The following is a 10,253-nucleotide window of genomic DNA, read 5'->3' as shown; positions in this document are numbered from 1 at the left end:
TATCTAGCAACACATCACTGCTACCCAAGACACGAAAATGTCATGTGATCTGACAAAACCATCTGTGATAATAATTATGTGTATAATTACCCTTTTGCCCTTATGTCTATATTGAACACAAGGCATAGACCGTGTCATCCTTGTCCAGTTCAATATTGGGCCCATAGACATTTATCCTGTTATGCAGGATGGGCAAATTCCATCTAGGTCACTCATGTCCCTCAGCATGCTTTGTGGAGTACCCATCAACTGTCTTTATGGTTATCCAGTTACGGATAACGTTGGATCAGCAATAAAGCACTCGACTCTACATCTAGGATCCATAGTGGTTTCAGGTCGAAGAGTGGAATACACTATTATCACCATGAGAATAACTTATGACACCTAGCATAACTTTCTATATAGTATTCTCATAGCGGGTCAATCCGGTATAAATATTACTCCTAATATTCATACCCATGTTTAAGACTTGATAACTCTTTATCCATGATCCATGAGATGTGATCATCAGTCTACAAACATAATAGTCTTAATGCTTTAATGTTATCCCACTTCACACTAAAGCTCGACTACGGATACTTTAGGAATAGTGTCCTTATGTTTAATGTGTTCTCATGATTAAGTCACACTTAATACATTAAACGGACTATCTATTCCAGGGACTTTATTAATCAACCATAATAAAGAGAATGCCTTTTATTATTCGATACAAGTACCAAAATGTATTGGCCTCTAGGGCTTACACCAACACAATGTACGTCATGTAATGTATATTTGAGGCTTAAATGAAGGGTGGATAAGACCGCCCCAAAAGGTTGGGGCGCGAGCCTTCCTAGGATGACGTTGTAAATGGGTGTGGTGTCTACCACAAGATACTTCACTTCAAGGGTTTTGGCGTTTACCCCTGAGCCAAACATTGTTTCAAGTGTGACATGACCCTTGACCTACACCTACTCACCCGAAAGACCAACATGGATCCTTGGAAAGCTCCAATGTCATTGGGATCAAGTTGGAGCCCCTAAAAGGCTCTTCATGACATGATGTCTATTGAGTTGACAAGGTCGATCAACACTCGCTTTACATCTCAATTGGCATACTAAATTGTGATGCCCATGGGATCATTATCATGGAGGAGAACTCTAATTGCGCCTTTTCTCGAAAATGTGATTTTGGGTTCTCGGTCCCTGCTCGAGGTTATGAAAGCTTCAACGGGTGCGAAGTTTGTTGTTAATATTTGTCAGGCGTACCTTTTTCGAGAGGAGTTAGATTCCCCCCAACAAAACCTCCAACGACGGTGTTGGTAATCTTCTCGGAAGTTTGCTCGAACATCCTAGTGAGAAGATGGAGAAAGCAAGAGTGAGTAAATGATAAGTGTGACATATGTTAGTTTTATCGGAGCCCCAATGGTGATTAAGGGCTGTTAGAGAGTCCAAATTGTTGTGAGGTTGAAAGCTAGATCATGTGGGTGAGGAACACATACATGTGTGCATTTATGTGTTGTATTTAATTGCTTCTCTATGGTAATATTGAGGTATTTATAGACACTCAAGGTCTCGATCCAAGACTTCTTGGAATATAGTAACCACTCTTGAAATGAGTAATTAATTCCCTAAAATTCAGGGGACGTAGTTAATTCCCACGACTCAATATGTATCATTTGTTGACTCAATATCCGTATTCACACATTCAATGTTTTTGACGTAGACACATGGCAACATATCAGAAAAAAACGTCATATCCCAAAAAAGAGCTTTCAAACCAACTAGACGACGATGTAAAAATAACATTGGAGCAAAATATAGGTCTTCACCATGTTCAATGACCCTTTCAATTACACGGTTTCAATTTTCAATATCAACTTGGAAATTTAGGAAGTAAGACAAAATCAAATACACCATTTAATCACTATTATAAATAATAAAAAACTTTAAACATTAAATAATTAATGTATATGATACGAGCATATGATTTTTAATTTTCAATTTCAATTATTTGTTAACAAATAATTTTAGTGTTTAGAAGATGAGCAGTGTAATTTAGCTTTGAAGAAGAAATTGAGGTTAGAACTTAGAACGGCAAAGGAAGAGCATGGAGTCACTAGACAAAATCTCAAGCGTCGACAAAATTTTGGATCTACTTTCCACCGTCGGCTACGTCGACGCCACAGGTTCCGATGCACCGCCGTCGCAGAAAATTGCCGCCGGCCTCTCTTGGATCATCGCCGCCCTCAACCCCAACTCCAACATAATGTATGTTATCTCTTTCCTCTCAATCAATCAATCGATTAGGGTTTCTATTCTTCACCTCTCGTTTTCTTTATTCAAGTTGCAGACACGATGAAAACAACACACATTACATAGAAGAATCTCTAAAGTTAATTGAATGTCCGCACCCTCTTCAACAAACTCATATTCAAAATTGTGATGCTGATGCTCTTTTTCCCGTTATTCAATGGTTTGCTTCACGTTTAAAATCAACGCAAGAGCAATGTGTCAGTGAGGTTTTGAATTGAACTCTCATTTTCAGTTTTGATTTCCATTTCTGTGAGTAGTTTCATAAAATGTATGTTTTGTGCAGTGCTGATTTTTGGTATGCCATGGAACCATAGGTACTTCGCGATGAAGAAACTATTGAAGAAGAGGATGAGGTTAAAACTACTTTGATAAACAAGTTGGATGAACTGGTTTGTGATATGCATGAGATGTTTTGCAATTATCCTTTCTACGTGATTTATTTCACTTTGGTGTTTAGATTTTTTTTTATTTGGCTGTTCTACAGAACCAACGGAAGACAAATGTTGTGGAGCAGTTAGATGAGTTAAGAGCGAGAATCAATAAGGAAGGTGTTGATTCTGCCGTTCAGAAGTTTTATCCTTTTATCATGTCTATGAAGGTGAATTATTATTATTATTATTATTATTATTGTTTTCAGTAATTTTAAAATTCAAATTTTCAAGCCAACTGAAAAATGGTGATTTAACTAATTTTTAGTCAATGATTGCACTAAAACTGAATGTTATGTGTTGCTTATGCTATTCACTTTTAGTTTAGAATCTTGAAAGGAAGGAAAACAGCTTTCTGTTCAACCGTGATTCTAAGCATTCAGAACTTCAGGCCGAAATTAGTGAATTAGAGAGGAAAATAGCAAATGACTATGATAGCAAGAGCCTTACTGATGAGCTTCATCATTCTTTCCGTGAATCACTTGAAAGAGTCGATTTGATGAAAAAGGTAAGATAGTTTTAATAAATGGAATTACTTTGAAGTTATTTTATATTCTCATTTTTGGCAATTAGACTCATAGTCAGTGGGCACCTTAAAAATAAATATCCACTACGGGACACCCATGGGAGCGGGTAATTACCCGCTAAAATAATCGGGTATGGGATCGGGTACCTTAGTACCCATACCCGCACAATATATATTTGTATATTTAAATTTTTAGTCTTTAATATTATATAATAATGTATGTATATCAGGTTTTGAAATACATCACTATCAAACTATTACACATTTTAATATAATTGTTCGTTTATTTCATAATTCAACAATAATTTTTTATTTTTTTTAAAATATTGTTAAAAACTTAAATTGATTTTATTTTTTACTAGAATTGTGTGTAATGAGTGGGTACCCTTAGGATACAAGTATGGGTACAAACATCGATGCCCATGTGGGTATGGGCTCAGATAAAAATACGACAGGGTAATTCTTTGAAACTGCACTATTGCAGTAACAATTGGGAGTTTTGGATTTAAAACCATGAATTTCCTTTGAATAGTTTTGATCCTTGCTTATTCCATTGTTTCAATTACTATAAGCTTCCTATTTTTCTCTTTCTGTTAGGAACATGCTGCTAGACTAAGGGATGTAGTGGCAGTAAGACGGCAGATTGATGATCTACCATGCCAATCAGAAATCGTCCAGTATGCTGGCTTCTTTCACCTTTCACCTTTCACTTATTCATGATTTCTATTGTCTTTATGCTCTGGAAAACTCTTTCCTGAAGGAGATTAAGTTTGTCCTTTATCTGGTTCTAATTAGGTGCAATTAAAACACATCCACAGTATTCTTTCAAATTTCATCTGCACATGTTTCCCACGCTTACGCTTGTCACATTATTTTGAACGGGGTTAAGTACATGCAATACCTGATTCCAATTTTGTGCTATTAGCGCTCACTTTCAACTTGAAGCGTAGAAAATAATGTCCACAAATCATTTTTATACTAGTCTATATTTTTAATTCCCACCTCAACTATATATGACAGTTTGATTATTGGATAGAAAGAGACCCATTATGATTAAAATTGAAATTTAACAGAATGAAAGTATGTCCCTGATTAATCTTATATTCATTTAATTGGATAGTAAATTTTCTTATCAATTACTTTTATCTATCCCTACAAGTCTCTAATTGTATTCATGTTGGAGTTATCTTCCTGGTACAAATGTATCCTTGGATTAGATGAAATAGAATATGTACAAGGATTTCATTTAATTGGATAGTAAATTTTCTTATCAATTACTTTTATCTATCCCTACAAGTCTCTAAAATATTTGTATTCATGTTGGAGTTATCTTCCTGGTACAAATGTATCCTTGGATTAGATGAAATAGAATATGTACAAGGATTTCATTTAATTGGATAGTAAATTTTCTTATCAATTACTTTTATCTATCCCTACAAGTCTCTAAAATATTTGTATTCATGTTGGAGTTATCTTCCTAGTACAAATGTATCCTTGTATTAGATGAAATAGAATATGTACAAGGATTTTTTTAAAGAATAATTAAAGACATAGTACATGGATCAGGTCAGGTGAAAGCAATAGCATGAAATGTGGAACCTGGTTGTCTGGAATATTTATTGGATATTTTTCGTTCATCTTTATGCAGGTATGAACACCGGCTCTCAGAACTGTATGCTCAAATCCAGGTTCGTAAATTCTTTTGATAGAATGGGTTTTTGTGAGAGAAAAGTGAAAAAGTTCTGCTGAGGAAATGATGAAGTTGTTTACTGTTAAATCTATTCTCAACTATATTTATTGTTCTAATTAATATAGTATGCCCTTGGTATTTGCCACTGTACAGGGAAAACATCGACAGACTCGCAAATACTATTCTACCTACAATGCTCTGTTGGAAATAAAAGAGTTGATGTTAAAGGAAACATCTTTATTGAATTCGATCATCTCACAGGTATTCATCGGAGAATTGCATCATGCTGTAAAATTTATTTTGACATCTTTCTTATGATTTTGTTTATCGTCAATTTCCCCCCACTATATTGCAGTTTCAAGAGGCCTTTAATAGTGCTGATGGTCGTATAAAAATTGTTCATTCTATGGAAGGAATTGTCAAGGGAAGTCAACAGGTAATGCTATTTTTGCATGTGATTTATCTTTAGATATCTAAAAACATTGAAAAAAATATTGGGGATTGTGCGTTTGTACCATTCACACATGTCTAAATATATACTATTTTAAGTGTTGGTATTAAATACCCAATGATTCAATCTTTATTAAATAAGTATAAATCCAAAAGGAGGTTGAATGTTTTTTGGGTTGGGCCTAATTGGTTCCAGCATATATATGTATATATATGCATGATATCTGGCCTAAATATCTAAGTAGCTCTTAACAAACTATAATATGGTATCTTAACATCAAATTATAGTATATTAGATGACTTCAACAAATTATATGTTATCTAAGTTTGTATGCTTCATTATATTGCAATAAGCAATCATGATTGGTGAGAACACCTAATGATTTATTTAAATGAACACCATGACCATGCATCCTCAAAGTCTTGGTTTATTATTAAAGTCATAATATTATAATTTGCATTTTGGCTTAGTTTATGTATGGTTATCAAATCTCTTTTCTATGAAGACATCTCTGTTTTCCCGGGCATTCTAGCATTAGAATAAGTTGCAGGAGATTTTACTTGAAAATTAGAAACCACAGTGCTTGGTAATTTGATACTCCTCTTTCCCCCTCATCTTGTAGGTGACAATTGCTGCGTTTGGTCTTATGCACCTTTTCTCGTCAATTTTCAGTACATTTCATGGCTAATACCAGACAAGTATGCTAAATAATAATACATTAGGCTATTTCCGTTGCATTTAAGTATATTGACGAAGTCCATCATACAAGAGATAGAAGGTGATGTCAATTAAGATTCAAGCAAAATGGGTGAAATATATATATATATATATATATATATATATATATATATATATATATAATAGTGTAACTTGTAATAAAGTAGTATCACTCAGACTTCAGGAATAATTTTCTGTACAACTTCTAGACTTGCGATGTATGAAACTTAATGTTTGGTGGTACATAGTCACACAAAAATAAATTTAGTGCTGCAAAGATAAGAAAGTTATGCTGGATGAATGGTTAAGTGTTGGAATTTTTGCATTCATTGCGGTCCGCCCCTAGTTGCCTAAATTGCGGCATTTGGCTTGCTTTCAATGTAGCCTCGAACACCTTCATTGTTTTGGGTTTGAAGGGGTGGATTTAGTCCCACATTGTTTAGAGATATGATATGTGCTGTGTTTATAAGTGGGGGCAATCCTCACCTTACAAGTCGGTTTTATAGGGATGAGTTAGGCCCAATCTAGAATCTAAGATGGTATCGGAGCCTATCCTAGATCACTTGTTGGGCTTTCCGCGTAGTCCACACTTTGGTCTCATTGAAGTCCAAGTGTGAGGGTGTGTTGGAAACTTACGCATTCATTGCGGTTCGCCCCTAGACGCCTAAACTGCAGCATTTGACTTGCCTTCATTGCAGTCTCCAGCACCTTCATTGTGTTGGGTTTGAAGGGGTGAATTTAGTCCGACATTGCTTAGAGATATGGTCTTTGTTGTGTTTATAAGTGGGGACAATCCTCACCTTCCAAGCCGGTTTTGTAGAGATGAGTTATGACCAACCCAAAATCTAAGAATAAATTTTGAAATACAATTACCAGGGAAAAAATTGGGGTTACACACAGTACAAAAGATGGCAAAGTCTCGTTTCACGTGGTTTGGTCATGTTTAGAGAAATCTTGTAAAAACACTAGTATGGATAGTTGATTAGATGGAGGATAGACCAATTGTTAGAGGTAGAGAAACCAAATAAAAAATCTAAATCATTAAGAGAGATTCTGAGATGGATGGTCTATTTTGAACTAATTATGTGAGGATTTTATGGAGACGATTGATAGCTGACTTGGTGGGAAAAAAGCGTAGTTATAGTTGTATTTAAGCATCACGGCACATGTTTCATATGTCATGTGTCGGTTGGCCTTTGCATGATTACCAAATTTAGGTTTTTTTTTTCGTAGTTGCACAAATTGCCTTGGTTTTTGAGCAAGAGCATATATTGACCCTCCTTATATTTTACTCGATAGATTCAAGAAAATGTCTTTTCTTATTGATCACTTGATCCCCTTTGCCAACAGCCCTAATAATCTAAACCTGTTTTGCTCTATTACTTTCACTCAATCATAAACAAGTTAAAGCCAATTGCTTTTCCTGAACATTTTTGTTTCTGACAGAAACTTCTTATGATCATTACTTGGATCATAAGTTCAATTAAATCATATTTAATTTTGTGACACTTCGGTGAAAAAATTATTTTCTATTTCTATTATAAAAAATGCCTATTTGTGTATTACTGACAAAACCTTATATTTTCTGTTTGTTGTTGTGGACATTACCGTTTAAGTAGAAATATTTGGTATTTTTCTTTTTATCATCATTTAAGTAGAAATGTTTGTTATTTTTCTTTTTATCACAAGTACCCATGTTCTTTCAATGAATGTGCCTTCTGTGATTAAGACTCTTAGCTGCTGGATATTTACAGAAACTGGAAAAGGTTCAACTAGGGTTTCAAGAAGAAGAGAGAATCTGTAATGACCTCAAGGATAGATATGCTGCAGCAATCGGTGAGCAAAAGCGCTGCTATTCTCTGATGAAAGCTTTTCAGGTATGCTTTTTCCAGTTATAGAATATTTTCTCCCTCAGTGGTAGAAGAGTTTTGGCTTTTGTGGTGCCAATTTTTAAGTTGAGTTGAGCTGATTACACTCACTTTGATAGGACAGGGCTTTTTATTCACATGTTTTCTTTGGTTAACAACTTAATATAACACTTCAGCTACTCCTAGCCATGATATCCGTAGATCTGATATGTTGCTGCTAAAAAATACAGGCCAATTTTGCATGGGTTTGATCTTCATAGGAACTAAGTTAGTGTATGAAATCCTTCATATCCAAAAGTTATATATGATTTCAAATAAATTAAGTTGAGATGAGCTAAGTAAGCTCACTTAGAAAGCAAGGCTTTAGCTGGAAATTTCGTTGTTTGTACTATGTAAACGTATAAGATTGCTGGTTGTCGTTCTTCTAGGCTTAACAAATATTTTCTTTAATGGTCAGGAAAAATGTTCCAAGGAGAAGTTACGGGGTCAGAGTTCCAGATGAAAATTGCTGATATGTATGAGGATGAGTTGCGTGAAATATTTGCATCACAGTCAAATCAGATAGTTGGCCACAAATTCACAATACCATGGTTATGGGTTAAGTTACGAATATAATCTGCCTGATGCACGGGCTGCGGATATGTTATTTACATGTTTTATTTAGCAATTACAATAAAGCTTTTTATGATTGGGTTTTGTACAGTTTTTCCTGGAACTTCAGATCATTCCAATGCTCCAAGGGACGGGCATTCTCCTTTTGATATTTTACTATTTTTAAATGTTTGGAAAATCTTATTTTTGTAACATGAATGATTTACTTTCATACTTCAGATTCTTCTCTATCTATTAGAGATTATTGCATTACATTTTAATATAATAATAATAATAATAATAATAATAATAATATAGTTCATGCACAATATATTTTAATAAATTGAGATTGCTAGCATACCGTGATAAAGATAATATAATTCATGCACAATATATTAGTCTTTGATTATCTTTGTCTAGATACTGGAATCATGTCTAGAGATCTATGGTAATTTTTTTTTGGCAAAAATAATTTTTTTCCCCTTAACCATACCCTTTCCATAATTATTATTATATCAAATTGATCTCTTTAACTCTTAAAATGTATCATAATTCTTTTTATTTAATTAATGATGAAAAAATTTCAAAAATATATTTGTGAACTCATCATTAATTAAACAAAAAAGATCAACATAACATATTTTAAAGTTGAATGATATATTTGTGAACTCATCATTAATTAAACAAAAAAATCAACATAACATATTTTAAAGTTGAATAACCAAACTGAATCTAAAGTTATAGTTAAGAGGAAAAAAAAGGTATTTTGTCTAAATTTTTTATTATTTTATACTTTAAAATTGTACATATTTTATAATTTACATCAATATAGTAATTTGTGAATTTTTTTTACGAAAATAACTCAGTTTTTCAAAGAAATTCTCAAAAAATCCCGGTTTCAAAATAAATCCTAAAGTATCTCATTTTTAGGAGGAGGCGCCGATCCAATTGACGACTACCAATCCAATTGGCGCTCATGTGTATCAGTTGAGAGGAGGCGCCAATTGGATTGGCGCCTCAGTGTAAAATGCATTTTTTTATTATAAATAGATGTGTTATGTGAATCATTGTTCCACATCTCATTTCATCATTTGGCAATCATGTTTGGTGTTCGTCGCCGATACGGAAAGCTGATTTATGCGAGAGACAAACCTCAAATGCTGTTCTGGAACATCACCACGTTCGATCAACTGAAGAGGGAGCTGGTTCGTTGGTTAGATGGAAAAATACCATAAGGGAAAAAATTAGAAGTATTGAGAGACTCGACAATATCTTTGGTTGAGTGCGAATGAAAACTGATAAGGATGCTATGGAATTGATGTTCGGTCGAGATGACATCAATTTGATTGTTGTAATCAGTTAGAAATATTTCTATTTTCATTTAGCTTATTTTGTACTGATGTTTGTTGTGAATCTCGTTGTAACAAAAACTTTATGATATATAATGATTGAAGGTTACAGAAATACAATGTTATAAAAAGCTTGTGACCCAGATGATGCTCCTCGATTAGGAGAGTTGTTCTTGTTGTGTCCTGGTTGACGACAAATACTACATAATCTATCATTTTATCTATCAAATCCATTTCTGTCTTGATACATGTGCTGTTTGGCCTTCCTTTTTTTCTTTCTACGCATATCGTCGTTGTGCCAAACTATATCACCTTCGTATGGAGGCCAGTATTCCTCCA

The 10,253-nt window shown here is 34.0% G+C and overlaps 1 protein-coding gene across 6 annotated transcripts; it reads left to right on the top strand.

Moving 5' to 3' along the window:
* The first annotated feature begins 1,897 nt into the window (after positions 1-1,897).
* LOC127086306 (uncharacterized) lies at positions 1,898-8,804 on the top strand. Of its 6 annotated transcripts, none has more exons than XM_051027054.1 (11): positions 1,898-2,249; positions 2,332-2,491; positions 2,609-2,683; positions 2,779-2,892; positions 3,051-3,230; positions 3,846-3,925; positions 4,897-4,936; positions 5,092-5,199; positions 5,294-5,374; positions 7,861-7,983; positions 8,432-8,804. In XM_051027054.1, exons 1-11 carry the CDS (start codon positions 2,089-2,091, stop codon positions 8,474-8,476), a joined length of 1,167 nt encoding a protein of 388 aa, XP_050883011.1. In that variant the 5' UTR covers positions 1,898-2,088; the 3' UTR covers positions 8,477-8,804. The 6 variants fall into 6 exon arrangements, 5 of the variants coding, with proteins under 5 accessions (XP_050883011.1, XP_050883012.1, XP_050883008.1 ...); XR_007789451.1 differs by lacking the exon at positions 8,432-8,804 and adding an exon at positions 6,012-6,167 and having other exon boundaries at positions 1,902-2,249; positions 2,326-2,500; positions 7,861-7,984; XM_051027055.1 differs by lacking the exon at positions 8,432-8,804 and adding an exon at positions 6,012-6,087 and having other exon boundaries at positions 1,902-2,249; positions 2,326-2,500; positions 7,861-7,974.
* Positions 8,805-10,253: the final 1,449 nt, after the last annotated feature.

This window comes from Lathyrus oleraceus, chromosome 5 (assembly GCF_024323335.1).
Source record: "Lathyrus oleraceus cultivar Zhongwan6 chromosome 5, CAAS_Psat_ZW6_1.0, whole genome shotgun sequence".
In the NCBI taxonomy this organism is placed as follows: domain Eukaryota; kingdom Viridiplantae; phylum Streptophyta; class Magnoliopsida; order Fabales; family Fabaceae; genus Lathyrus; species Lathyrus oleraceus.
The sequence above is the reverse complement of the archived record's forward strand: the minus strand, read 5'-3'. Positions and strand labels throughout refer to the sequence as shown.